The 25,955-nt window shown below is 50.2% G+C and overlaps 10 protein-coding genes across 10 annotated transcripts; 5 read left to right on the top strand and 5 right to left on the bottom strand.

The window, feature by feature from the left end:
* Positions 1-305: 305 nt before the first annotated feature.
* Positions 306-3,729, bottom strand: BJX67DRAFT_347766 (5'-methylthioadenosine/S-adenosylhomocysteine nucleosidase family protein). The gene is made up of 5 exons (XM_071028579.1): positions 2,579-3,729; positions 2,319-2,498; positions 1,905-2,260; positions 1,815-1,853; positions 306-1,768 (listed from the first exon to the last, which is right to left on the bottom strand). Exons 1-5 carry the CDS (start codon positions 3,600-3,602, stop codon positions 464-466), a joined length of 2,904 nt encoding a protein of 967 aa, XP_070888630.1. The 5' UTR covers positions 3,603-3,729; the 3' UTR covers positions 306-463.
* A 119-nt stretch (positions 3,730-3,848) lies between these two features.
* BJX67DRAFT_347763 (chromatin remodelling complex Rsc7/Swp82 subunit-domain-containing protein) lies at positions 3,849-7,838 on the top strand. Its single transcript, XM_071028578.1, has 4 exons — positions 3,849-4,243; positions 4,292-5,066; positions 5,118-7,597; positions 7,695-7,838. The coding sequence occupies exons 1-4, from the start codon at positions 3,940-3,942 to the stop codon at positions 7,715-7,717; spliced, it is 3,582 nt and encodes a 1,193-aa protein (XP_070888629.1). The 5' UTR covers positions 3,849-3,939; the 3' UTR covers positions 7,718-7,838.
* Positions 7,839-9,572: 1,734 nt separating this feature from the next.
* BJX67DRAFT_392156 (uncharacterized protein) lies at positions 9,573-10,753 on the top strand (the record flags this gene model as incomplete). The annotated part of the gene is made up of 3 exons (XM_071034902.1): positions 9,573-9,641; positions 9,737-9,980; positions 10,050-10,753. The coding sequence occupies 3 exons, from the start codon at positions 9,573-9,575 to the stop codon at positions 10,649-10,651; spliced, it is 915 nt and encodes a 304-aa protein (XP_070888628.1). The 3' UTR covers positions 10,652-10,753.
* A 491-nt stretch (positions 10,754-11,244) lies between these two features.
* BJX67DRAFT_347752 (glycoside hydrolase superfamily) lies at positions 11,245-12,327 on the bottom strand. The gene has a single exon (XM_071028577.1). The coding sequence runs from the start codon at positions 12,071-12,073 to the stop codon at positions 11,444-11,446; it is 630 nt and encodes a 209-aa protein (XP_070888627.1). The 5' UTR covers positions 12,074-12,327; the 3' UTR covers positions 11,245-11,443.
* Positions 12,328-13,780: 1,453 nt separating this feature from the next.
* On the bottom strand, positions 13,781-15,964 carry BJX67DRAFT_347750 (uncharacterized protein). The gene is made up of 3 exons (XM_071028576.1): positions 15,544-15,964; positions 14,324-15,495; positions 13,781-14,268 (listed from the first exon to the last, which is right to left on the bottom strand). The coding sequence occupies exons 1-3, from the start codon at positions 15,925-15,927 to the stop codon at positions 14,181-14,183; spliced, it is 1,644 nt and encodes a 547-aa protein (XP_070888626.1). The 5' UTR covers positions 15,928-15,964; the 3' UTR covers positions 13,781-14,180.
* Positions 15,965-16,206: 242 nt separating this feature from the next.
* BJX67DRAFT_347748 (putative choline transporter Hnm1) lies at positions 16,207-18,260 on the top strand. Its single transcript, XM_071028575.1, has 5 exons — positions 16,207-16,392; positions 16,450-16,758; positions 16,809-16,853; positions 16,903-17,258; positions 17,306-18,260. Exons 1-5 carry the CDS (start codon positions 16,305-16,307, stop codon positions 18,035-18,037), a joined length of 1,530 nt encoding a protein of 509 aa, XP_070888625.1. The 5' UTR covers positions 16,207-16,304; the 3' UTR covers positions 18,038-18,260.
* Positions 18,261-18,593: 333 nt separating this feature from the next.
* Positions 18,594-19,434, top strand: BJX67DRAFT_379195 (glucosamine-6-phosphate deaminase; the record flags this gene model as incomplete). Its single annotated transcript, XM_071032519.1, has 2 exons — positions 18,594-18,657; positions 18,710-19,434. 2 exons carry the CDS (start codon positions 18,594-18,596, stop codon positions 19,432-19,434), a joined length of 789 nt encoding a protein of 262 aa, XP_070888624.1.
* Positions 19,435-19,661: 227 nt separating this feature from the next.
* On the bottom strand, positions 19,662-21,342 carry BJX67DRAFT_370833 (uncharacterized protein; the record flags this gene model as incomplete). The annotated part of the gene is made up of 3 exons (XM_071030981.1): positions 19,662-19,903; positions 19,957-20,921; positions 20,972-21,342. 3 exons carry the CDS (start codon positions 21,340-21,342, stop codon positions 19,662-19,664), a joined length of 1,578 nt encoding a protein of 525 aa, XP_070888623.1.
* A 372-nt stretch (positions 21,343-21,714) lies between these two features.
* Positions 21,715-23,618, top strand: BJX67DRAFT_347741 (putative glucokinase). Its single transcript, XM_071028574.1, has 2 exons — positions 21,715-21,943; positions 22,004-23,618. The coding sequence occupies exons 1-2, from the start codon at positions 21,829-21,831 to the stop codon at positions 23,488-23,490; spliced, it is 1,602 nt and encodes a 533-aa protein (XP_070888622.1). The 5' UTR covers positions 21,715-21,828; the 3' UTR covers positions 23,491-23,618.
* A 50-nt stretch (positions 23,619-23,668) lies between these two features.
* On the bottom strand, positions 23,669-25,045 carry BJX67DRAFT_347740 (NAD-dependent epimerase/dehydratase family protein). Its single transcript, XM_071028573.1, has one exon. It carries the CDS (start codon positions 24,995-24,997, stop codon positions 23,723-23,725), a length of 1,275 nt encoding a protein of 424 aa, XP_070888621.1. The 5' UTR covers positions 24,998-25,045; the 3' UTR covers positions 23,669-23,722.
* Positions 25,046-25,955: the final 910 nt, after the last annotated feature.

Here is a 25,955-nt window from a genome sequence, read left to right as displayed (position 1 = left end):
CCTAGCTAATAGCTGCCCCTAAAGAAAGGTAGAATCTAGGAAACGCGACAGGGTAACCTTATTAAAAAGTTACAGCCTCTCCTATCCCAACCAACCTATTAACTACCAACGCGGGATACTCTACTAATTCACAAGTAATTGTGCTCTAGAGCAGGATTCCTGTATAATATTGGCATCCTAACCCACTATCCAATTCTTACCACGGGCAGACACGTGGTTCTCAATGGGACACACGTCCATGTTAACTAGGACGCACGCGGCCGCCCGCGGGAACCCACCAATCCGCGCGCGCGGACCGCCCCACCCGCCCGGGACCCTAGCCGGGACGCAAGTGTGTCCCACCCCCCCTTCTGGGTTAGGAGATGCTCTGATGGCCTTGTGCCAGTGTGTCCGCGGTTTCCAGGACGCCCTCTCGATTGTCTCTGAATTGTCACACACGGAAGCATGACGTATTTTCTTCAACTCAATCATCCAGCTGGAGACTCTGCAACTTCTTCTCTAGTTCTTCAAGGCCACTGATGACCTGGCAGTAAAACGCGTCCTGCAGTGCTGGGCACTGGAAATCAGTATCCTGGCCGAAGTCGCAGTCAATGCACTTCTTCACAATTCTCTTAAAGCTGGCACTGATTTGAACGTTGACCTCCTCTGCAAGACGCTTGGCGGCCACGTAATTTGCGAACGGTAGTGTCCTATGCCGCAGGTCAATGTCATGCTTGAGCTCGTCAAAAGGGGCCTGATAGGCCAGCTCTAAGAGCATGACGCCGAGGCTGAAAAGAACGGGGTTCCGGATAATCATATCGTACTCAGACGGAACATGGCCACTCCGTTCTGGGCCAATGGCCTGCACGCACGCGGTTATGTATGGAAGGGCCTCCGGGCTGCGAAGGAGCAATGTGTCAACGTCTGCCTTGCCGAAAAAACGAACATCTTCGCTTCGCCAGTCCCGGCTTAGCCAGGGCGTAGTATGGTAGTATAAAACGGCCATGGCCAGGTTCTTCGCTAGGCGCACTCGATCGTATGCTCCTAGAAATTTTGCGGAATTGCGTTTCGACAGCGATATTAGCTCTGACAAGGAAGCTGATGCACCTGCCTTCTTGGCATGTGGGTTGATATAAATTAGATGCCTGCACACGGTGCTGTCTCCGATAATGCCGATGCAATTGTTGCAAAGTGACAGCTGTGCATGCAGCTGCCGCTGAATCACGCTGCAAAGGTTTCGTTGGAGGAATAGGTCCGGTATATCGAGATTGGTTGTTCCGGAGATAGGCGAAGGTATAGGTCTGCATATAGAATGAAATCTGAGGCGCTTCCTTCCGCCAGTCCGGCTGCTTCCTTCGCCCCCGCTGGAGCGTTTGCCGGGTAAATCTTTGGTTACGATATATGACCGCGAAGATATTTCAGTACTAGACACTATCGACTTGATGGTCGATTCCACGTTAAACCATATCGATTTCGAGCCTTGCTGCGATTCTGAGGTACTTGAACCGCCCAGAGCCACACTAAATTCAACCTGAGTAGAGGTCCCATTGAGTCGAGGCTGCAGGGACAGATGAACATTGTGTAATGGATGCTCGGTGCATGACTTCCCTAAAGCGTCATACAGACTGTTTGCCGCTTTTTGAATGGTCCGGAAATGCTCGATCGTGCGCGATACTACACCCACATTAGAAGTTGGAACAGGCATCTCAGGCTGCAGTTCGAGCCTTCTGCGTTCGGGAATAGCGGATGAGAATACTCGAATCAATGAGCTGAGATCCTCGAGTGAATCCTAGACTTGTCAGCTGAGATATAAGAGCAAGGACGCGTATTCTGACCTTGAGGTCATCCAAATCACACTCATCGCTTCTGTGTCCCTGTTCTGTATTAGTATGCTTGAAATGTAAAAGACCAATGGAGCAAATTACTTTGTTAGCCTCTTCACGTTCCCCAAGCCGCATTGCACAGTCTTCAACCATTAACAGCTTCTGCTGGATCTCTAAAACCACCTCGAGACAAAATCCACTCTCTGAACCAAGATGGCTACCAACACGGCTTCCTATAGTTCTGCTCTGCCAGCCCTGGTGATCATAATCCATCGCCATATTCTGCGCGTCATCAGGTGATTCTGTAGCATGGGATAGAAGCGTTTCAACAACAGTTCGAAACTTTGCGCGCTGTGTCTTCAGTATACGTCTCACGTCAGTGTCACGTGGCAGCCATCTTCTGCTCCTCCTCAAAGCCGATGACGTTTCTTTGAAGCAGGATTCTACCTGTCGGAGGTCTGTCGAGGTCAATAATGTGCTGGGCGTTAGCAAAGAATTTGGATCCGGATCCCATACCTTGTAAGAGTGTACTGTCATTCTCTGCACCTAGACTGTCATCATCACCTCCTAGTTCTCCAGCTTCAGAGAAGTCTTGACTAGAAGCCTCAGTAAGGCCCGTATTAATCAATGTGTTGTTTGGCAGAGTAGCTTCAGAAACATCAATTGCCCGTTGGTACGGTGAGGTGCAGAAAACATCTAGCGAACAACGCCTTTGCATTAGTATATCTGAGCTAGAAACCATTCTGGAAGAATGGCAAGAAAGAACGGTACATTACCTGGAGGGGTATGCATGGTTCTACCAATCCATTGCTCCAGAATTGCTTTCATGCAAGCTGCTGCGATTCCCGCGGCGAAAGGTTGCCACAACTTGTCCTTGTGGCTATCGGCATAGTCGCAGATCCCTTTAACAACAATACATTGAAGGTTAGGGTAAACGCCTGCCCCTTCCATCTCAAATGCGATCGCTGCATGTTGCTTGGCGGTTCTATCTCTATCTTCCCCAGATTTCATTACTGTGTCTCCGGACGCCACACGTCCAAAATGAATATTGCTCTGTACAGTGGTGCGTCTGTCATGCACTATTTCTGGACACGGTCGGGAGCGTATAACACATTCAGCTAAGCTGCATTGTAACCCATCGCAAGTAGCTTCTTGGGCTTCCTTGCATGGCTGGTCCGCACTGCAAATTATGCAGGTCTGCGGAGGATAGTGTTTGTGGCGATATGTTGGTTTGAAAAGTGTGTCTCTATGTCGCTGAGGACGGCTGTATTTTTTATCCCTGCCTCGAAGTATGCCGTGATGATAATGCGTTCGTTTCTCCAGATCGTGACGGCCTTTCCATCCTCTCAAGAGCCGAAGAAAACTTGAGATCCGGAAATTCGGGGTCCACGCCGGCTCTTTGCTGATGAACCCGTTGGGGAATCGCCGACCATAGTCATAATTGGTAATACTTTCACTGATAACAACATCGCCGAGGAATATGCTGCCGTGATCCCCTTCCGGAACGCCACCGCATACTCCCACTACGAGTGCGAGCTTGATGTTCTCAAAACTCGACCTCAAGTGTGCTGACACAGTTGCCGCTGGTCTCTTCCCCATCTGGGGCATATATGCGAGGACCACATTATGGTTCCCGATGATTCCAGTTCTGTAAGAATTTGTATCCCCTTGGGCAGTCCCGAAACTCCCTTCCCAGAAGCGATCGAAGAGGATTTCAACTGCGTCGGACTCCAGACCAAGGGCACAAATGATTGCAACTTCAAACTCACGGCGCCCTGTGGGCCGTGGCGGCCCGCTCATCACGCAGCTGTTTGCCCGGCACGTATGAAGGTACCATATATTGATCAAAGTGGCGATAATTCAACCGATGAGGTGACTCGGCTTTATCAAAGATATTAGTTTGATGGAATAATCTCCGGGGAAGGAGGAATGCGCGATGAGGACGAGGGAAGCTGGCTGCGATGAAAGGATCAACCTCGCGCAACACGTGATTACGGCCTCAAAGCCTTGTCACGCACCTCGTTGACATTCATCTCACCTGGACCGCGATCATCATCTTTTCATCAAAGACGACCCTTTATCCATCTCACAGAATCATACCTATGATTTAGCGGAGTTTGGATGGCGCCCAAACGCGATGCTTTCCCAACTGGTTGACAGCTGGGTCGGGTCGAGCCACAGCAATCTGGACCCAAACTTTGGCTTCATTGAATCTCTCTACCACACTTGCGCCACAACATTACAGCGCCTATGGAAGTTCCAATCCTTATTGTCACTGACAACTGCACAACAAGCTTCGTTAAAAAATAATGTTGTGCAACTAAGTCTATGGGAGGAAAACTTTCCCTCCTGTCGCTTAGACACGATTCTGGGTCATTCAAATTATTTACGGATAGAGGTGCTGGAGAACCTGTTCAGTATCGGAAAAATTCTAATGCACTGTTAGTTCATCTTGTCCACCAATCTCTCGTCCTAACGTGTAGTTATAGACCGCCGCAGGATTTCTGCGCACCTGGAAAACGGGTCGTTTACCGCCGGCCTCGAAGACATCAATCCTCTGGTAGAGAAAGCAGCAGTCATACTATCGGAGAATGACACATCCGACTCATCTACCGACTCAGACACAGACTCTGATACCTCCTCTATAAGTGAAGCGGAAGGGAACCAGCAGGGACGACTACGTTGTTACATTGCATGTCTGCTAGAATTAGGTCCGGCCATTGAGAAGCAAATTGCAAATATACAATTCAAGCTCGATCGACAAGCACTTCCTGCGATGAACCCATTCTCACTTTCTGAGGACGCTCAGCCGTTTGCCATTCGAATCAAAGACAGGTACGTGGGTCCATACCCTCGAATAGGAGTCGTAGTTTTGACAACGCGAAGATTCAAAGATGCCAAAGTTCCACTAGTGGAGCGGCTGGCAGAGGCAAACTGGGAAAGATCAGTGCGCCTGATGACCCACGCCGAAGAAGGCAATGCCGAAGATCAAATCACCCCGGCTCGGTCCGTTCCGGCAACTGCCATGACACTTTTCAAACCATTCTCGATTTTTCACGACTCAGGCCTTGGGACGTCTGTCCCCTCCAGATCTCACTATGCCGCGACTGTCGCATCGCATAGCTCATATATAACTGTGGCGGCAGAGGAAGACGAGGGTAGACCACGTGTCCCTTCGTTGCCGCCGGAAGGCCTTAATAGACAGAACTTCCAATGTCCGTTTTGCAGCTCTTACATAAAGTGCAGGGATAGAATCGAATGGAAGTAAGTAGTTTAGAACTCTCACTGATGGGCATCTTGCTCACCACATCACAGGATGCATGTATTTGCAGATTTACAAGCATATGTTTGCACCCACGACACATGCAAGGATGCCCTAAGGACCTTTAAAACCCGAAAGGAATGGGCAGATCACGAGTTCAAGAACCATCTTTCCGACAAACAGTGGACTTGTTCTTCGTGTAGCATGAGGCAGGACTCCCCAGGAGCCCTCCTCAACCATTTACGATCAACCCATAGTATTGAGCTACGCGAGCCTCGTCTAAAGTTTGAGCTATCACGCGCTGAAAACTGTACAATGAAGTTAAACTTTAACGACCACGCTTGCCCACTATGTTTGCAATCCGGTTGGCAGACGATGAAGGCTTATGCCACCCATGTTGGAAGACATCTGGAAGAAATCTCTCTCGCCTGTCTTCCAAAGCTTTCAGGTGATAACCCGGAGTCTGATTCGAATGTTTCCCAGAAATCTCTCTCGAGCGTCAGAACGGCTTCTGATATCGCTAGTCCTTCTGATGGGAGCAAGATAGCCTCAGAGAAGAGGATGACTAAGGCTAATGCCCCACCGGTAGAGACGCTCGCGTTGAACGAGGAGCGGGACGAATATATTCCAATCGAGTTTGACGAAGCCGGCGAGAAGAAGATTGATGCCAATGGATATCTCAACGGAGATCTCGAGTACAGGTGCCGCACATTTACTCTACCACTACGCGGGAAGAAACTATTTATGCTGGCAATAGAATGCGCTCGAGTATTATCTTATGTGGATTCATATCAATTATTTAACGAGAACCGATCTTTGTATAGGGTCCTTACTACTCAGATCGAGAGCGATGATTTGGCTCAACAGGATATTATTCCCTTTTCTTTCCATCGGCGTCAAATCGCCGTTGTGTCAGCTCGATCAATGTTTCGCCAGTTTGGCAGCCGGATAATTATAAATGGGCGACGGGTGCGTGATGATTACTGGGAGAGCCAGGCGCGGATGCAGGGTTTCACCGAGGATGACCGGCCAGATGCAAAACGCCCAGGGGGCGACAAGACATACCCAACCATCATGGAGCGAGCTACGGCAACGCGCCGCAGTACATTCTTTGTTAGCAACGTCCACTGCTCCTCGTGCGTCGCCTATATCACCCAAGTTCTGTCGGAGACTGCGGGCGTAGCAGATATCGCGGTTTCTATCTTTACTCATGAAGTACATGTCCTTCACACACCCGAAACCAACCCGTGCTTTATAGCCAGGGCATTGATCCAGGCCGCATTTGAAGTCCACCATTTTACTACTAGGGATCCAACAGGCATAATCATTTCTAACCACGATATGGACACAAAATCTCTCCACGACTTGACCTTCTTCAGCACAAACGCTCCCTCTACAGGACAGAGGGACAAACAGAAGCATGTCGACAATTACGATACCTATAGAAAGAATGAACTGGAGCAATACCTCACACCACGGGAAGAAAAGCCTCGTCAGCTCCGAGTGACTGCTCAGAATGCAGATTCTATAGGCGAATCTGCGTTGGTTATGGAGCAACCACCAATAGGCCAGTCCCTAGAGGCGAATATGGCCAACCTCCCGTCAACTTCGATTCACGGCGATGTCATTCACAGTTCACCACTTATACCGATCAATGAGGGGGCAGAGAATGCCCTGGAAGGGACATACGAGACGGACGACTCTGGCGATGCACCAATTCAATCCTCGAGAGGACGAATCGCGCCCGCAGAAGACGTTCACGGAACTTCTCATGAAACTTTTGAGGAATATTATGACGAACCGATCCAATCCTCAAGGGTACGAGCTTCGCCTGCAACAGGAGTTCCAGAACCTCCTCCTGGATCTCCCGAGAACTCTGATGATGAAACGACTCGACACTTAAAGGACCAAGCAATCGAGGCCAAGTACGTGAAAAAATCTTTCGATGATATGATGGACGACTCAGACGAGGCACCACTCGGATCTTCGGGGGAGCGAGCGAAGTATCAGTGCCTTCTTTGCGAGAACCGGCCACAGTTCACCACCTCGGCTGGTTTGGGCCATCATATAAACCACCACTTTCCCCAGGTTCTCTACCAATGCCAGATGTGCAAAGCCGCCCAAGGCCAGTCTCCTGGGGAAGCTCGGCCAAAAGATGAGTTTATATCTCACATGGGAGAAGAACATGACATCCAGGATATTACCCTTGAGGGCAGGGGTGATTATTTATTCAAAACGCTTTTGTTCGAGCCTCCAAAGACGTGTCCTTATGACTTCTGCGATGATGCGCTTGCTTCGTGGGATGAACTGTGGGACCACTGTCAGGCTCACACTAGAGTTCCTGACCCCGGTGAAGACATACTATTGAGCTGGAATAATCCTTTCACGCTCCCTCCATCATCAGTCGTCGGCAATTATCACGAACCGCGCGCAACACCGTCATCAGGCGAAATTGACGGCTCAAACGTCCCTCCACACACTATGAACGAGAACCACAACCCCAACCACGCGCAGCAAAACCCTGGCGTCTTAGGTTAGTTCGCCCTTCCAATGGATCAGTTCTTCAACAGCTTGACCGTAGCTGCGGACCAGGGTCTTAGCATGACAGGATCCCTGCTTATGCTAAATAGTGCGTTTCCTAAGAGTTTTATAGTGAATTGACCCAAGGGCATGGAAAATTTTGGTCTTGTTAATATTCTTGCAACCCAAGTATATTATATCAATAATAAATTTAGAATGCTAGTATTTAAATATATAAAAAATGCCAATATCAAGTGCCTAAAGGATATGGCTTGTATAAGGAGGCAAGGAGAAGAGAATTATTTAGTAATCCCTTATAGAATTTAACAAATTCCTTTATGCAATAGGATCTATAGCCATCATATATAAGGAGCTAGTAGGCCCCCTTCTAGAATTCCTTTGTACCATGCTAGAATTGTTATATCTATTAAAATGCTAGTTAATTATTAATATACCCAGATTTGGTGACTCCAATATAGAACTTGTTAATCTTGGTAATATCAAACTAACAATATAGATGACAGAGATTTGGACATTGACAACCAATGGATCTGTTATGCTGCAGCACTATGCCACAATGCAATAGAACAAAGATATACCGACCTGGTTATATCAAGTAATATGATGCTAGGGCTAATCCAGACTATGGTCATGCCTGTTAAAGAGAAAGAGCATGACAAGGATAAGCACCAACATGCTTGTGTTAGATTAGGGTCCGCCGATCAATCCGTAGGAGAACGCCTAAGGATATTCTTGACAGGGTAAAGAGAATATAGAATATTTGGGGCCAAACAAAGTATTGAAAAAGGCAGATGTCCAAAGTGATTGGTAAACAATAGGTGTATTGTCAATCTGGTTAATAACAGATAGTAAACAAAACTTCTTAAATACAGGTAATGACAGTCCTTATATATCTTAGCCTGTCATATCCTCCTTATGCTTGTATTATACCTTGACCCTGATACAATCATATCCTTAATATACTCCTTTATACTTACAGTATGCCCGTAATCCTAAGTCGTTCTAGCATTATATCACTAATATAACCAGATCAGTTCATTGTTATTCCTTAGCGTCGTGGCGCAGGGCTGCGGCACAGCAGAATCCATTGGCTGTCAATGTCTGATTCTCTGACAGCTTGTCAAAGAGAAAGAGCATAATAAGGATAAATCAAGGAAATATATAAGGACTGTTATTACCTGTACCTAGAAGTTTTATTCTCTATCTATTATTTACTAGATTAATAATATACCTATTGTTTACCAATCTACTTAGAGTATCTGCCTCTTTCTATACTTGTTTGACCCTGACAATTATACTCTTTCTTCATTTACTTCTAGAATACCCTTAGGTTCCTACCGTGGGAAGGATCGGCGGACCTAATCTAACAATAGAATGTATTTACTAGCACAGATAATAAGTAGAGGCACGTGCTAACTAACTGTGTTGATTGCCTTGATAACTATCACATATTCTTGCTCTAAATTAATGCTAATATAAGGCTTCTTGGTTTTTATATCCCGTGTAATAACTTATTAATCCTTGCTAATACAAATTTAGAAGCCTGTTTTATCAAAATTCTATATATCATCTAGCCTGATACTAGACTTGTTCAACCCTACCCGTGAAACCCGCCCCAACCTGCCCTAACCCGCCAAGAAATGGGTTGGGTTGCTAATTTTAATAATCTAATAGATTTCAGTTTAGGAATGGGTAACCTATTAGATTATTTATAATCCAATAGGTTACCAAGCCATGCCAAGAAATAAATTACTATATAATATAGTAATTTATTTTAACATATAGATTACTACCTAATTAGGTAGTAATTTACATACATGGATTTTTTGGACTTTTTGGGTTGGGTTCTATTATTTTATTTTAACCTGTGGGCGGTTTCCATAACCCAACCCAAAACCCACTGGTTCATCTTCAAAGGCTGTGTGTCAACCCAAAACCCACGGTTTAACAAGTCTACCACTGTCAGCATGGCTACTCCGTTGATCTCAGCAGACAATTCCTTCCAGATATTGATTGCAAAGTCAAATGATGATCCGGTAAGTTGACTCCTATATTTAATGAGTTTGGGGCTATTTGAAGATATCTCCGACGTGAACTGGTGGTGAGCATTAATCACATCTGGACTTGAAAGGCTCAATTGCAATCGCGATATGAAACACATCGCACAAATCGAAATGTGCAACAAAAAGAGAAGATCCTGGCGGAAGACTTCCCAAGCTGGTCTATAGATGAGATCCTGCGTCGAATTGATGGTCCTGCAAAGGAAGAGGGTTACCTCGATCCTCGCAACTGCCTCGTCATATGGGCTAGACCCTCTCCTCATATCCAGGACTTGATCGCATTTATTCAAAGCAAATTGAAAGATGTTGCTCCATGTAAGTACATCAAGAACGTTTTCATCAAAGTCTGAAATTAAAGTGCGCCGACTAATTTGGCATCAATAGCTCTTTGGCTGATGCCATCTGGGAACCTTCATACCACTGTCCTGGAAGTAGCCCATTCTTTAACAGAGGACCAGATCGAGGAACTTGTCCAAACCTTGAAATCCTCAAAGAACGTCACCGAATCAGACATTTCAGGATATCCACTCAAACATCAAACCCGGCTCTTGAAGCCCATGGTCAGCTTTGACTCTTCGGCACTTGCCCTCAGTTTCGCCCCCGCGGCAGGCGAAGGAGCCTCTGACGACCATGACGATCAATACACATATCGCCACCTCCGCCGGGATATTTTCGACTTGGTGCGACAGACTGGTCTCCCCGTTGCTTCACGGTACATCGTTCCATCTGCACATGTCACCATTGCTCGGTTCATCAATCATGATGGATTTTTGGTCAAGAACGCGGAGGGTGGAGAAGAGCTCGATCCTTCTCAAGTCAAGTTGCTTATTGAGAAGATTGGTCAGATCAACGATACTTTGGAAAGTCGTTATTGGCCTAAGGCTGATGGTAGCAATCCAAAGGAGGGTGAATGGGTTGTTGGGCAGGATAAGAGACTTGTGCTTCGGAGGGGTCGTCTTTGGTATGGGGGGGGCCAGGATGTTTAATTCCACCATTTATTTTCTCTGGTCCCTTGCCATCGTTGGATTACAGATTTGGGATTATCTCGATACCTTGAATTCCATAAATAATGCTGCCTTAGCTCGTGGGTCACAGACATTTAATACGAATTCTCCAGTTTGGCCCGACGGGTCGGAATCGGTTGGAATTTGCCCTTTCACATGAGGTTAAAGTAATTTCTTGTCAGACAAATAGGGGTGTGAAACTATTAGGAAGTGAGTGCATGGACCCATAATGTGGAGAAGGCCTCTCTGGCTAACCAATCTTTTTACTCCTACCCTGTGCCATTTTTGAACAACAAAGAGCAGCCCCCCAGGACTCATTAAAAAATATTAAGAATTAAAGATTTTTGGGGGAGGGCAAGCAATATAATATAGTATCTATATGGCAAGCACAGGCACCTGGAGAAACCTACCAATCCACATGCAGGGACTGCCCTACCCACCGAGGACCCTAACTCGGACAGGTGCTTGTCCCGCAGGGGCCTGGGTGAAGACTGTCATAGTTGACAGGCATTTGTCGATAGGATAAGAAAGAATACTGGTAGCCTTGTCATACAGTTCAAATTGATTCACAGGTGCCGTGAGATTGGAGATTATACGGCTAAACAAGCCAAACCCTGTGAAGACGCATAAGCACGAATTGTGCGTTTGAAATAGATATTCCATTGCCCCCAAGTGGTGCACTACCTTGAATACAAATGTTGATTCCGTTCCTGAGCATGCTCCAACGCCCGGATAGCCCTGAGCCTGGGCGGCTGAAGACGACGTCGCCTGCTTTTACTCACTACTTTCGAGCCCCCAGCCGTGCCAGAGCCGGTCGACACCGGAGGCGTTGGGCGTGCTCAGTGTCAGGCTAGCGCCGCTGCCATGGAGTTTTTGTATGGAATACCAGTCGTCGCTCTGGCCTTCAGTGATCTTACCGCCAATTGCCGGCCAGTAGGTCGAGCCCATGTTTAGTCCGCGCGCGGAGTCAGTTACGGCGCGCAAGTACTGGACAAAGTTGTCCCCACTGTTGCCATCATTGTAGTTGAGGCCAGTGTCCATAGGCGCGCCGAATTCGGTCACGACCGCGCGCGAAGCACAATCGCCCAGTCCGTCTTGGAAGGTTTGAACCCATCCGTTGTAATCCTGCTCGCCGTAGAAGAACGTGTATATGTGGTAAGACAGCAACGTCCCGTCGAGACGGCTGTCGGCGCAGACAGGCTTAACGTCCTGGGAGAAGCCGGTGCCGCCCACGAGGATTTGCCCTTTCGGGATTGATGGGCGTCTTTCGATCCAGGTGGCAGCCATGTCTGTCCATTCCATGGCGCTGTAGCCGTGCGGTTCGTTCATAGGCTCGAAGTAGACAAGACTGTTGTTGCCGTACTTATCCGTCACAGTATCCCACATTGCGTCCCAGGCGTTCATGTCGTTGACCCTGCCTCCTGAAGCTGCACCATCTTCCCAGTAGCCCAGAACCACCTTGAGGTCGCGGTCGGTGGCGGAATCAATCACGCCAGAGTAGGCACCCCACCAAGCAGAACCCACCGTGTGTGTATTGACTGGTAGTCGAATGGTGTTGATGTCGAGGTTGTTCTCGAGGCCGGTGTAGATAGCATCGGCCTTGGCTCGAACAGTGTCGTAGTTGTCGGACTCGTCTAAACCGTTCAAAACAAGAGGACCTTCCACGAAGTTGTCTCCGAGGACTGCCCAGTTCACACCGCGGAAATCTCTAGTATCGGCGCTGGCTAATGACGCAAGACCGGCCAGCCAGCCAATCAGCAGACAACGGACAGAGCGGCCATGAGAGGCTATGAGTTGGTTGCGAGAGACAATCGGCATTGTGTCAACCAATCTTGGGGAGGTACGTGGAAGTTAGCAGACCACAGCTGATTATCAAGTTGACATATATGAATTCACTGGCTTGTTCTGTCAGGTGGATCAAGGCTGTTGGGATTGCTTCCCCTTGACTTATATATCAAAGTGGAAGGGTTTTCAGCGTCGGGGTTTCGGACGAATCCAGGTTTTAGATAGCCCGGCAAATGGGCCGTTCTCCGCCGCCAAACTCCCGTCGGTAAATAGGTAATATCACTTTTGTTACTATTCGCCGATTTCTTTTTCCCTGTCAAGGCTTCGCGGCCCCCAAGCAGGGCTACAATTGCGGCCCTCCTGGGGCGCGGGACGGCGCTATATTCAGAGTAAAACTCATATATGTTGGCTCATACTTGCAATAACATCTTACCGTGCAACATTATGTCGCTTTTTAACCAGACCCTGTACAACCGGCCGCTTCGGGTGCTGATCTCCAGCCACTTTGAGTAAAGGCGGCCTTGGCTCCGAGGTTACACGCAGTGCTGTCCATGTTTGGGGATTTGCACTTCGCGTGCGCCGAGTACTAGTCCCGGGACAAGAGATCATGTGTTCAATTGAGCCAAGCACTGAGGGACAAGCGCAAATCCTATGGGAGACTTGGACGAGAAGATCTCCACAGGATCCATCCACTTCCGGATCTAATGGCCCTCGACCTGCTTCCAGCCGCTACTAATAGTAGTACACCACTGGCCCACAGAGTCAATCGTCGCGCGACAGCAAGTCAAGAAGACAGCAACTACACTTTTGGGCGGCATACAGCCTTCGCTTGTGCTGCCTATCTAATGTCAAATGGCTGTTGGATAGGTACAGTACCCACACACACACACACACACAGTTTATTAACGCGCGGTGGCTGAGCCAGTAGGGCAACTATAGCTAAATTACATGTACATTTCCCACGCTCTGTCTTCTCTCGCAGGAGCCCATGCGCCTCAGACAACCTATTCTGATTTGGGTTATTTACATGCTCTCATTCCACGGTTTCTCGTGGGTTAGTGGTATGTTAGCAGGCTGGCGTGAAGGCTCTTCTCCAAGTGTTCAGCGTCCTATCTACAGCGGCTGAAGCGGCCCTGCTATTTGCGGCACGAGATGTTTGGAGTGGTTAGAGTTGTTAAGGTGAGGTGTTAATTGATCTTGTAGTCATTAGTTGTCGAGTCGACCCGTAGCCAGCACAAAGCGTATCGTCGCACAGACTGCATCCATATTTGGCATCCATTTCTCGCCATCTATCGGTGCCTCCCCTCCAAGGTAGAAGGATATATTGCCTCTTTAAGTGTCGGTACTCTTGAGCATCTCGCTCCGGTGTGAGGTCCTCATATTTTGTGACTGGTGGATTACATCATGTGGTCGGGGTTCGGCGGATTGGCGTCCGATGGTCCCTGCTGACTTTCCATGAAATGCGTGTTGAGGGCATGGATCCTTCCAAGTTACAAAGATCAATGATTCTTTGTATCCTTGATTGGTTCAGGATGTAAAATGGCCCCTTCCTTTGTAGACACTCTTCTCCCGAGTACAAGCCTTGAAGCAAACTTGGTAGCAGCAATATATATATACTTTCAGACAACATCTGTAATTACTACTATATACTCCTGTTTGGTGAAGTAAGCAGCTTGCTAGTCGCACAAACGTTTATCAAGAGTATACTTGATCAATCCCATTCCATTTAATCCAGACTGATCCTGAGGTGTATCAGCGGAGTTTCGCTACTATTCTCCGGCATGGAAAAGGTGATATTCCAGAACTCGAATCCACTGTACAAAGGGTCAGCACGTGTCAATAAGACAGGACTCATATTAGATGACTTACTGAATCGGATCACAGTCGCCACCAACCAAGCCACAGAAAGATATAGCGGGGACCGGATCAACGGTTCCGCCAACCTCAATATTGATACCATCCAAGTCACCCATCGCAGTGATGTCTCGCTTCTTACCAAGCGGGTTAGGAGCAACCGCAAAGGTAAACGTGCTGGACACATTACCCAAAGGGTAGGTCAGGTCCAGGGCGTACGGAGCCACCTCGGCCTTAAGAGCAGTCTCGGTTGGATACAGGTTGAAATAGCCGATCGACTGGTCGGATCGTATCCACTGGACGACAGATGGACTGAACGAACTCGAATCCTTAGAGAAGCCTCCAACCACACTTTGATTGAACGACTGCGTCCCTATTGTCAGGGCTGGTGAGAGCCAGGTCGTAATATTCCGTGGCTCAAAGTCAGCGGGTGGAGCATAGGCTTGTCCCGAGTACGTGTGCTCCCCGTCGAATGTCTCTAATCGGGAAATGGTTGAAGACGAAATGAGTTTCTTGTGAAATTCGGAGAGTACAGCAATCACTGGAGCAATTTCAAGGTCATCCGCGTGCGCCATGGTCCAGATCGGAGAGCTACTCTTCCACACGCCTTCCTTTCCGATCAGGGTCCACAGCCATATCGACATGATGGCGACATAGTTGTTCATGTCGTACCCGTAAGAGCGATCCCAGGGCCCAGCAATATTCCTCATACGAGGGTTCCAAAGCTTAGATTCGTAATCCCATATCTGCTGAATGGCACGCACAGCATGCTGGCCGATTGTCGAGTTGGTCGACTGCAGATACTTTGCGGCGATAGTGAGCGCGTATAAAGAGACGCCTGCGTAGGTTGGACCATTGAACTCGGACAATGTCTGATTGCGATCAAAAAGCCCAACAAAAGCTTCAGCATCTGCATCGCCTGCAGCAGTCATGTTGGCGTCGTTCAGCTTGCGGCCAGTCCATGAGCTGACCACTGTCCTCATCAACCACGCATTCGAGTAGGCCGGATACAGATTGTCGCCATCTACACCACCGACGCGGTAGCTGTCGCCTATCGTGCTGTTGTAGAGACTTTCAAGGACCAGGTCCTGGACATCTTGGGGTAAAAGATTCCGAAATTCCTCGTAGATTATGATCAGTGCGGTGCCGATGAAGCCTCTCCAGTTGGGATCCCAAGAATTATAGATCTATCAAATTATCAGCCATCACATCTCGATAGTTCAAAGGATACACACCACGGGAGGATAGGCCGGACTTCCGACCGTCGGCTGCTCAGGATAGACGGTGTAATCCCCATACCACTGCACAGAGACATTTCTCTCCTGATCGCCGATCACGTTCCGGAGGATTTTGATAGCTTCCTCGACATCACTGTCTTGATTACGCTGCAAGAGTCCGACAGAGTACCAAACTGTGGATCGCGTCTCGTGCGGGCCCGCAGCAAGGGGGTAGTAGAAGTAGCGGAGGTATGAGACGGATGGGTCGTAAAGGGCATCCTGGATTGTCATGGACTCGTCAAAAAGTGCCTGTACATGCTTGCTTAATTCCACAGACTGCGCAAGGGTGGCGCTGAGTAAGATGGAGCACAGGCAGTTCCGCCAATTGATCTCTGGCAGCATGTCGTCTCTCAAAGGTTCGGCTTCGGGAGAATTGCGGTGTCCACAAATCCCAACTGTACTAGGTACTCTGATCCTTTTATCCACACGCAGTTCCATGACCTCGGTTATCGCCCGTGTGGGGGCCCGGGATAAGCATTGCCCAGATTGCTTGCCTCCAGCATCCGGCAAAGCCCGGTCTACCCCGGTCTCCTATCGCTCCAACCATTGTTTGTGCGGGTTTTATCTGGGGAACTTGAAGCCCCACGCGAGCTGTTGATAACAGTTTCCACAGCGTCGTGTGATATCTTCTCCAGCCGGTATAATACTAGGCGCCGCCTGATCTCTGCGATATCTGACACAACAACCTTCCCTTTTTCTTCGGACCTCCCGCCTGCACAATGGACGACCTTGTCACCAAAGACGCGATGATTCACGCAAAGGACGCGCCCGAGATGGATGCAGACGAACTGCGTCTGGCTCAGATGGGTATCTTGAGAATTTCAAGACAAAGAAAAGATCGTCGCAAGCTGACTCTGCCACCAGGCCACACTCAGGAGCTCAAGCGCCACTTTAGCACGCTGTCGCTGATCGGTCTTGCCTCCACCACAACCATCTCGTGGACTGGTCTTGGCTTGAGCATTGTGACAGAAATCAATGCCGGTGGACCGAGTGCCATCATCTACGGCTTCATTCTGGTCACAGTCCTGCAATCGTTCCTGGGTGCCTCGCTGGCCGAGTTTGTCTCCAGCTATCCGACCGAGGGAGGCATGTACCACTGGATCGCTGCGGTCGCGCCCAAGAAATCCAGTGCTTTTCTGAGCTTCATTACAGGCTGGTTAACGGTCTTCGGCTGTAAGTCATGGAGAGGCACGATGGTAGTATAAGGCTAAGAATACATCTAGGGATCTTCACCACAGCCTCAACCAACCTGCTCTTTGCCCAAATCGGTATGTATACCGTCTCAGATCGACGTAGACCATGACTGATAAATCTCAGTCCAAGCTCTATACGCCCTGTATCATCCCGACATCGAGATCAAGGCGTGGCAGACATTCATCATCTACCAGATCCTCAACATCCTCACGGCCTCGGTCGTTCTCTTTGGAAACAAGATTATCCCGGCCTTGAACAAGTTCTCCCTGTTCTATCTGCAGATTGGCTGGCTCGTCGTTCTCATCACCGTCGTGGCGTGTGCTCCCACGCATCAGAGCCCCAAATTTGTCTTTAAAAACTGGGTCAACAATACCGGCTGGGACAGCAATGTCATTTGCTTCATCACCGGTCTTGTCAATCCGTTATACAGTCTGGGTGGTCTGGATGGCGTGACGCATATTACCGAGGAGATGCCCAATGTAAGACCCTTCTCCTTTCCATGTACTCTTTCACTAAATCGAGATAGCCCTCACGAAATGCACCCTTGGCGATTGGAATCACCCTAACTATTGCATTTACCACCGGCGTCACGTACCTGATTGCCCTGATGTTCAGCGTGCAAGACTTTGCTGCTCTATCCACCACAAACACAGGGCTGCCTCTGGCTGAGCTCTTCCGTCAGGTCACCGAGTCAGCTGGGGGAGCCTTTGGTCTGACATTCATCCTCTTTATTGCCCTCGGGCCTTGCGTAATTTCCTCGCAGCTTTCTACCTCGCGCGTGCTCTGGGCGTTTGCCCGGGATGCTGCCATGCCCTTCTCCTCGACCTGGGCCCGCGTCAGCAAGCGATTCGGAATCCCCTTCAACGCACAGCTGTTTGTCGCTGCAACTGTTGCCGCTCTAGGCTGTATATACCTGGGCAGCAGCACGGCGTTCAATAGCATGCTCGGAACCGCCGTGACAATCAACAACGTTGCGTATCTGATTCCCATTTCAACCAACATGCTTACCGGCCGCGTCAGTATGCACAAGGGGTTCTTCCATATGGGAAAATGGGGCTGGCTGGTCAACGGTGTGGCGGTGGCCTGGCTGCTCCTTGCCATTGTTTTCTTCAGCTTCCCGTACAACATGCCCGTTACTGTGCAAAGCATGAACTATACGTGTGTGGTTGTGGGTGGGATTCCGATTCTTATTCTGGTATGGTGGTTCTTGGGCAAGGAGCAGTACAAGGACAAGATTGCGAAGGCCAAGGAGGAGTAGGCGTGTGTTGCTGCAATTTAACAAATAGACTTTTTACTTTTACGGCTTCTACTGCCAAACACCTAACTTATCTCGGTCCCGCCCAAGCTTTCTGTGCCCAAGTGTGGTTCAAAGTGACTCAATGTCCAGCGCTCGCAGATCGCGGGCCCTTGGGTTTCAACTCAACAGCTAAACGCGGGGTAGTTCATGACAGGATAAATGACCACGGGGCCGATAGTTCCAGGGTTTCGCCGGTAATTCCGGATCAAATGTTTTCCATGGTCGCAGCCAGTTCCGGTTCGCCGGTTTTCGCCGGAGATATCCTCACGAGGAGATACAAATCGTGAAGCATTGAAGGAGAAGTGGCAAGAAGCAACGGCCCGATGATGAGAGAACCCTGGATTTGGATTGACGTAGGAGGATGAAGGGTCCCACCAGGCGGAGTAGAAAGACCTGGCCGCTCTCCTCGAGAACGACGGGTTCGCAAACTGCGCACCAGCGTCTGAGACTACACACGAGTCCACGATACTACTCTAGTTAAGAGTTGATACATTCCTCGTGAGCGCTATATCAAAAGATGCGGCTCATCATACGACAGCGGCCCGAACAGGCGGCACAGTACATCGCAGATTATCTCATTCGTAAGTCAAAGTGACACTCTTTACCTTCTCGAGCTGCGCTCACTTGCCAAAGGCCGTATCAATGCCTTCAGGCCAACAGCAGAGCACCCTTTTGTACTCGGCCTACCGACAGGTAGCAGCCCGCTTCCAATCTACCGAGCGTTGATTACGGCATACAAGCAAGGAAGGGTCTCATTCGAACATGTCGCTACGTTCAACATGGACGAGTATGTCGGTCTGCCGCGAGACCATCCAGAGTCATATCATTCCTTCATGTACACAAACTTCTTCAGCCACGTCAACATCGACCCGAACAATGTCAACATTCTAGACGGCAACGCCAGAGATTTAACTGAGGAATGCCGCCGGTATGAAGACAAAATCAAAACACTTGGCGGGATTGAACTGTTCCTGGGCGGAGTAGGACGTGACGGTCACATCGCCTTCAACGAACCCGGATCCAGCCTGGCCAGTCGAACACGCATCAAGACGCTTACTTATGAGACGATTGTCGCCAATGCTCGTTTCTTCAACAACAATCTGGACGCAGTCCCTCACATGGCTCTCACAGTTGGGGTGCAGACAATAATGGAAGCTAAAGAGGTGGTCATCATTGCCACTGGTACCTCCAAGGCTCCGGCTATACAACAAGCAATTGAAGGCGGCGTAAGTCATCTGTGCACCCTCTCGTGCTTGCAACTGCATCCTCGCAGCACGGTAGTAGTGGACGAAGATGCTACGATGGAACTAAAGGTGAAGACGGTCAAGGTAAATCTATTTCTATCGCAGCCTTTCTGAGACGAGAGTCTGACATTGTGCGCTATGAAGTACTTTACTGGCGTCGAGCGGACCATGCTCCAAGAAGCACCAAGTCTCGCCATCATCACATCATGCAAAGCAAACCCCACAGCTTTAGCTGACCATCCGGACGGGGAGTTGACTCCAGACAGCATGTCGTCACGAATCGACAGCCCGAAGGCTTCCAAGATGGCATTTGAAATTTACCGTCCAATTGCTTCCGCGGTCTAGCGCGTCCGGTCCGAGTACATCATCTGTTCTAAGCTGGACTGGTCAAAGATTTGCCACGACGGCTCTGTTGAGCCCATCATGTTGAGGTCCTCGTACGCGTGCTGCGGCAGGTTTGCAGGAGGCATTTTAGCGTTGGCGATGCTTGACTCTAGCCGGGCGACAAGGATATCACGGAGGCTTGGTTTCGGGCCCGCGATCTGTTTGAGCATTTCGAGGTGGATTTGTATGCTTGCGAGATCTGTATTTTCTATTAACGAAGACGGTCAATTTCCATAATTCTGAAGCACCTACCATCTGGCTCGCCTATTCCTCCTTCAGTGCCCTGGAGCACAATCAGCGCTGCCCAGGTTATAATTACCTGATCCCAATTCGACCATATCGAGTCATCGTGTGAGTGTAACTTCAGCGTCGCACGAGCCGAGAGGAGTAGTTCGTGCTGTTCTCTTGGAGTGATACTGTTCGACCACAAATTGCAGCCTCTGACGGGGTGATATATTGACAGGACGACAAGTCGGTGTAGGACGTATTGGCGAAAAACGAGCTTTAGATCATTATCGGATCCTTCCAACGTCTGGCTAAATTCAACGAGCCACTCATCCAGCTGACGAGCCCAATCCCGAATCACCGCGGTGTCGACGGCTGTGAAATTGCTCGTGAGGTTCACCACGGTCGAGACATCACCGGTGAAGCACGACCATATCGTGGGCAATCCTCTGCCAGCGAAGTGAGTGAGACCCGTATGCATCATTCGAGACAGTCGATATAGCTGATCGCGTTGAGAGTTCTGTAAGCCCGGAAGTGGCGACTCGATAGGTATGACCGGACAAGACAGGTGCAGGGAGGCATGTTCCAGGTCGATGATTTGTACGCCGCTAAACAGCTTTCGCCATTTGCGAGACGTGTCATCAACGTGGGCTGGGCAATGTTCGAGGATGAGGCGATATGCTATGGAGATCCAGATCCCTGTCTCCCGAACAGTTGCTTCTGTCAAAAGCCCTGCGAGAATAATTCCGAGTACTGTTTGAAAAGCCCATTCCTCTGTATCTTCCGGCGCCTTGCCAATCTCACTCCCGGGAATGCACAGTTGCGATATCGCGCTGCATAGTACAGTGAAATAGTGTGGTGCCAGGTCGGCCACATCTGGTGGGCCGCGAACGCTGGAGCAGTACAGAATCGAGGATAGAAGCAAGGGATGAGGGGCAGAAAAGATCTGTTTACGGGGCATGAAATGCAGCCCAGGCATTCGATCGTGGAATCTGCAGCGAGATCATCAGAGTACATTCCGGGCAGCCACGTGAGCACTTACGCCGACCAAAGCTCTTTCACAGTGCCTCTGCGCCAGATTATCGGTGGCACACTGCTGGGGGCACTTCTCTTGAGAACTGCTACTGCCTCCCATAGCGTCTTTAGGCTATCTGACTCGGAAGATATATCTCCCTCCCTCTCACCTCGGGGCTCAGAGATAGGTTCCGACGTTTGATCGGCAGCTGGTGACAGACCGATTTTTTCCTCAATCGCCCGGAGCCTATTCAAGACGTCTCTTTTAAAGTCGCTGTCCTGTAGAGCCATTACATTTTCCGGTAGGGTAGCAGCATTTGCACGCGGCACAAATATACAGGGGAGGCCAGAGCGACGACAGCGACGACAAGTCTCATTATTCTCAATGACACATTTCATCTTCTGCCGTCGACAGTTGACTACATCATGATCGTTACAATATGAACTTGCAGCGTAAATGAGATGGGCAGGCACTGACTGCATGCTTTCCGGGCCTTGTGCTCCCCGGCATAATCCTGTCTGACAGGGCCAGCTGTCGGAGGTTGGAGGGTCGACATTCTTGGCAAAGACAAGACTCGGCGACAAGCATTCGAAGCGTTGGACCGGCACAGTCAGGAGAAATCGGGGGAGGAAGCCGGCTTTGAGCGGTTCTGCGGGTGGCCCACATGCCCGGAGATTGGCCGAAGAATCTGGTTCTTGACATGCCACAACTGGTCAAGAATGCCCGGCAATATCCGGCAATCTCGCCACCCACAAGTGTTGCCCTTTTGTGACCGGTGAGCGAAGATCGAGAGAGCTGATGCAATCACCGCCAACACTGCTACTTCAGTCACCTCGTCATGTCTATCTTTCCGGTATCTGCTATTACTGTTCGAGTCGGTGGCCATGCTCCAAGGCCAAGCCCCTAGCTTGCTGGTACGAGCAGAGCGCATCGCTCGCGACTTTGACGTTTCGGCTGAGCAGGTCCGAAGCATAACGAGGCATCTTGTTGCGCAGCTAAGTAAGTGTAGTGCATCGTGACTGGCAGAGAAATTATATATCGTACGCTGACCGACTATAGAGGATGGCCTGGCCAACCCCCGCCCATGGCAGCTGCCTTCATATGTGCAGAGCATTCCTACAGGTGCAGAAAAGGGCGAATTCTTAGCAGTCGATCTCGGTGGGAGCAACTGCAGAATATGTCTTGTGAATCTCAAGGGGGATTCGACCTTCGATGTCGCTCAAAGCAAGCACATCGTTCCCCCGTCTCTCATGGTTTCCAATAGTCATCGACCGCTGTTCGACTACATCGCACATAGACTCAAGGAGTTCCTCGAAAAGCGCGCAGGCCTAGCAGATCAACTACCTTATAGCCTCGGCTTTACATTCAGTTTCACCTGTGAGCAACTTTCGCTCGCCAGTGGCCGATTGATTCGCTGGGATAAAGGTTGGGACGTCCCTGATGCCCTCGGTCGCGATCCGTGCGTAATGCTGCAAGATGCAATCGACAGGCAAGGGCTGCCCATTCGAGTCACGGTACTCGCGAATGACAGTGTTGGGACTCTCCTCACCAGGTCGTATATTTCAGGCCCAAAGACATCCACATTAGCTGCCATAATCTTCGGAACAGGTACGAATGCTGCCTACGTCGAGAGGCTGTCCAATGTTCGGAGGATGACGACAACGGTACCGAGTAGCGGTATCATGGTGATGAACACGGAATGGGGCTGCCTCGACGACAAGATGCAAGTTTTACCCCGGACCCCTTTCGACGATGAGGTGGATGCCTCGTCGACAGACCCCGGTTCCCAGATGCTGGAGAAGAGAGTATCGGGGCTGTACTTGGGGGAACTTCTTCGACTCGCCATTGTTCAGCTCTATCGTCAGCACACGTTCGTAATGGAGCTCGACGAGAAGTCCACAGTTTTCCAACACGGCAACATTAACAGCTCTTTCATCTCAAAACTCGCGACTGCTTCCGCCAAGAGCGCCATCGATCTCGTCGAGGACGTGCTGGCAGCTAAGAATACGACCCCGGAAGACGTCCAGGCAATTCAACTCATAGCCAGCTCCATCGCGCGAAGGGCCGCGCGGTTAGCAGGTGCATCGCTAGCTGCTCTCATCATCCAGAGCGGTCGACTTGCTCCTTCTCCCAAGCACTCGACTTCCCTCGCCTGCAAGGTGGAAGAGCCTCAGCCGGCAGAAAATTCTTCGAGTACTCGCGTGCAAAGATTTTGGCAAAGCCTCGGCCTCCTCTGGCAGCGCCTTCTCAAGTCTGTCGGAATGGGTCCGATAGTCAGAAAGCCCCATAGTTGCAGATCCTCACAACAAACACAAATATCACGCGAAGAAAATGGAGAGCAAAGTATCATCGACATCGGGGCCGATGGGTCTCTCATCGAGCTTTATCCGGCTTTCGAAACAGAGATGCGAGGTGCCTTGAGAGACGTCACGGAAATTGGGTTAGCCGGTGAGCAGAGAGTGCGAGTGCATCTTACGAAAGATGGCTCGGGAGTAGGCGCTGCCTTGATGGCACAGGCTGCGAGCCAATTGGAGAAGATGGAGTAGTATAAACGACCAGCATGCTCACGCGCAAACATCGACATGCCGGCTTTTGTAGAATCAGTATGACGGGGCCTGGATATATAATTTTGCTTCATTTCTCTATTCGTGCGCCCCATTGCACGGACTTGGGCTTCCGTATGCTATGATAGATCAAAAAAAAAAAAAAAAAAAAAAAAAAAAACCAAGTGACGATCTATTTATTAAGCTGTTACGAAGGTACACAGACGGCCTTGAATCAAAGCCGCCGCTCTATACTCAAATAATTCCACAAATCAACACACGCATCACGTAGCGACTTCTCTGTCTTCCACCCCAGCTCAATCCCCGCGCGATCCGGAATCGCAACGCAGGACCCTACATCGCCATCGCGCCTCTCAACAGCCCTCCTCGGGATCCTGCGCCGAGTAACCTCCTCCAGCGTCCGAATCACCTCGTCGACGGAATGTCCCGAACCAGTTCCCAGATTAAACGTCCGGAACGTCGCCCGAATCCGACCGGCCTGCGCCGCGGCGAGGGCAGCGCCATGCCCTTTTGCTAGATCCGAGACGTGGATGAAATCCCGCACCGCCGTGCCGTCGGGAGTATCCCAGTCCGTACCGTAGATGCTGAGCTCAGGCACCCGTCCCGTGAGGACCTTGACGGCGGCCGGGAAGAGGTTAGACGCGGACTCGCGCGGGTCTTCGCCCAGGAGTCCGGATGGGTCACAGCCGATAGGGTTGAAGTAGCGGAGAGCGAGGACAGTCCAGGCCGGATCAGCCTTGCAGACATCGGCGAGGATTGCCTCGGCGAAGAACTTGGAGCGGCCGTAGGGATTCGTGATGCCCGTGCTTCCCTGCTGCGCGGAGAGGTGGATTCCCGCGTCGGCATCGAAGTAGGTCTCCTGCTCGTGGACGCAGTCTTCTTCGCGGAGTCGCGGGGAGCTGCCTGAGAGTGTGCCGTAGACGCTCGCAGAGGAGGAGAAGATGAATGATTTGATGTTGTGTTCGTCCAGGAGCGCAACCAAATCAATGAGGCCCTGCACGTTGTTTCGGTAGTATTTTAGCGGGTGCTTGATGCTGTCTGCGACTTCCTTGTAGGCTGCGAAATGGATGACCCCCGATATGGTTGATCGGCGCGGGTTGGTGTCGGTTGTGTGCTTTGTGAGGAGGGTGCTCATCGCATCCAGATCGCGGTAATCGGCGCAGCAGAGCTCGGCCTTGGGGCATTGGGTACCTGCGCGGGTGCAGTAGAGCTTTGCGGCGAGGAGCACGCGGTCGAACACATCGCGGAAGCTGTTGCTGAGGTTGTCGACGATTATGATATTGTATCCCGCTTTGAGGAGCTCGAGCGAGGTATGGCTGCCGATGAAGCCGAGGCCACCGATCACCAGTATGTACTCATCTTCGCTGGGTAGCGATTCATGGAGATCATGCTCGATGATATCCTCGAGCTCTGTAGCCGGCGTGGGAGGATCAGAGCAGAACTGCGGCGAGCCCGCGCCTGAGTTGTTACAGGCAGGTGAAGAGGACATGGCAGGTACCTTGAGCCTGCATCACCACTCAATCTCAATGAACCTCTTGTCAGATTCGACGGCCAGGAAGGGGGGGAGGGTACACTTGGAGCCCCATCCTGGCTAGGGGGTTCAATCCGTTATCCGCCAAATGGGTGTGGATACAGCGAGTGTGTAAGGCCCTCATGGGCGGATACCGCATGGTACAATTACAAGCTCTTACGATGTCTTACTGTCTTACAGGAGTTGTCACATCATCTGTGGGTGCCTTCTCCTCGTTGCTCCTGCAGCCATCATGGATGGGGACCGGAGGGACGCGGAACATGTAGCCTGCAGCATGTTGCCATGCCACGCAGTGACATATTTTTGAGACAGCCCAACCAAGTAGTGGCCATGAACGAGGAATTTTGAGGCATGGCTCTGATGGTTGCTGTATGTCTTACTTCCTATCGTGGGACGAGTGAGCAAAAAGCCGCGCAGTCAAAGTCTCGAGCCACAAGAGCGGATTCAATTGTTCAGCTTGGCTCAGCCCCATTGTCCCTCCTTTCGTGTGTGTCTTGGTCTTCGGTCGAGAATGATTCGATAGGTGAACTAGCGGGGCGTTCGGGCTGTGAAGTTGGGAGTTTGGTCGGGGCACGATGCGGCTCGGCAGAGATCTCTGCTTTCAAGATGTGCTCGGTGCCGAAAAGAGCCTTTCTTTTAATATATTCCGTGGATGGATTTCAAGGAAAGATTGACTTGGGGTCCACGAGGCTACGGCGGCTGAACATTCCTTCAGCGTGGTTTTCTCACAATCTCTTCCCATGGATGCCGGTTCTAGGCCCACGGCTTCCTCGTCAACCCGTGGAAGTCGGGTATAGTTACCTGCGACGGAGAATTGAGAGTTCAGGATTGTGACTATTGCCATCTGGGCTGTGATGACGTGGCGTAAAATGCTTGGTACCGGACGAGTTGAACGGCTGCCTCGTGTTGAGACGAG

This window comes from Aspergillus lucknowensis, assembly GCF_044049455.1.
Source record: "Aspergillus lucknowensis strain CBS 449.75 chromosome Unknown BJX67scaffold_9, whole genome shotgun sequence".
NCBI lineage: Eukaryota > Fungi > Ascomycota > Eurotiomycetes > Eurotiales > Aspergillaceae > Aspergillus > Aspergillus lucknowensis.
This window is presented reverse-complemented; position numbering and strand designations above follow the sequence as displayed.

Excerpts from the sequence above, each read along its gene's own strand:
- BJX67DRAFT_347748 (XM_071028575.1), top strand. The coding sequence starts at position 16,305 with ATGGACGACCTTGTCACCAAAGACGCGATGATTCACGCAAAGGACGCG. Across the intron at positions 16,393-16,449 it reads ACTGCGTCTGGCTCAGATGG|GCCACACTCAGGAGCTCAAG; the intron begins GTATCTTGAGAA and ends CTCTGCCACCAG. Across the intron at positions 16,759-16,808 it reads CTGGTTAACGGTCTTCGGCT|GGATCTTCACCACAGCCTCA; the intron begins GTAAGTCATGGA and ends GAATACATCTAG.
- BJX67DRAFT_347750 (XM_071028576.1), bottom strand. The coding sequence starts at position 15,927 with ATGCTGCCAGAGATCAATTGGCGGAACTGCCTGTGCTCCATCTTACTC. Across the intron at positions 15,496-15,543 it reads GTCCGGCCTATCCTCCCGTG|ATCTATAATTCTTGGGATCC; the intron begins GTGTGTATCCTT and ends ATAATTTGATAG. Across the intron at positions 14,269-14,323 it reads GGCGACTGTGATCCGATTCA|TGGATTCGAGTTCTGGAATA; the intron begins GTAAGTCATCTA and ends CCCTTTGTACAG.
- BJX67DRAFT_347741 (XM_071028574.1), top strand. The coding sequence starts at position 21,829 with ATGCTCCAAGGCCAAGCCCCTAGCTTGCTGGTACGAGCAGAGCGCATC. Across the intron at positions 21,944-22,003 it reads GCATCTTGTTGCGCAGCTAA|AGGATGGCCTGGCCAACCCC; the intron begins GTAAGTGTAGTG and ends GACCGACTATAG.
- BJX67DRAFT_347740 (XM_071028573.1), bottom strand. The coding sequence starts at position 24,997 with ATGTCCTCTTCACCTGCCTGTAACAACTCAGGCGCGGGCTCGCCGCAG.
- BJX67DRAFT_347766 (XM_071028579.1), bottom strand. The coding sequence starts at position 3,602 with ATGAGCGGGCCGCCACGGCCCACAGGGCGCCGTGAGTTTGAAGTTGCA. Across the intron at positions 2,499-2,578 it reads AACCATGCATACCCCTCCAG|ATGTTTTCTGCACCTCACCG; the intron begins GTAATGTACCGT and ends GTTGTTCGCTAG. Across the intron at positions 1,769-1,814 it reads GTGATTTGGATGACCTCAAG|GATTCACTCGAGGATCTCAG; the intron begins GTCAGAATACGC and ends TGACAAGTCTAG.
- BJX67DRAFT_347752 (XM_071028577.1), bottom strand. The coding sequence starts at position 12,073 with ATGAACGCCTGGGACGCAATGTGGGATACTGTGACGGATAAGTACGGC.
- BJX67DRAFT_347763 (XM_071028578.1), top strand. The coding sequence starts at position 3,940 with ATGCTTTCCCAACTGGTTGACAGCTGGGTCGGGTCGAGCCACAGCAAT. Across the intron at positions 4,244-4,291 it reads CGGAAAAATTCTAATGCACT|ACCGCCGCAGGATTTCTGCG; the intron begins GTTAGTTCATCT and ends GTGTAGTTATAG. Across the intron at positions 7,598-7,694 it reads GCAAAACCCTGGCGTCTTAG|TGCGTTTCCTAAGAGTTTTA; the intron begins GTTAGTTCGCCC and ends TATGCTAAATAG.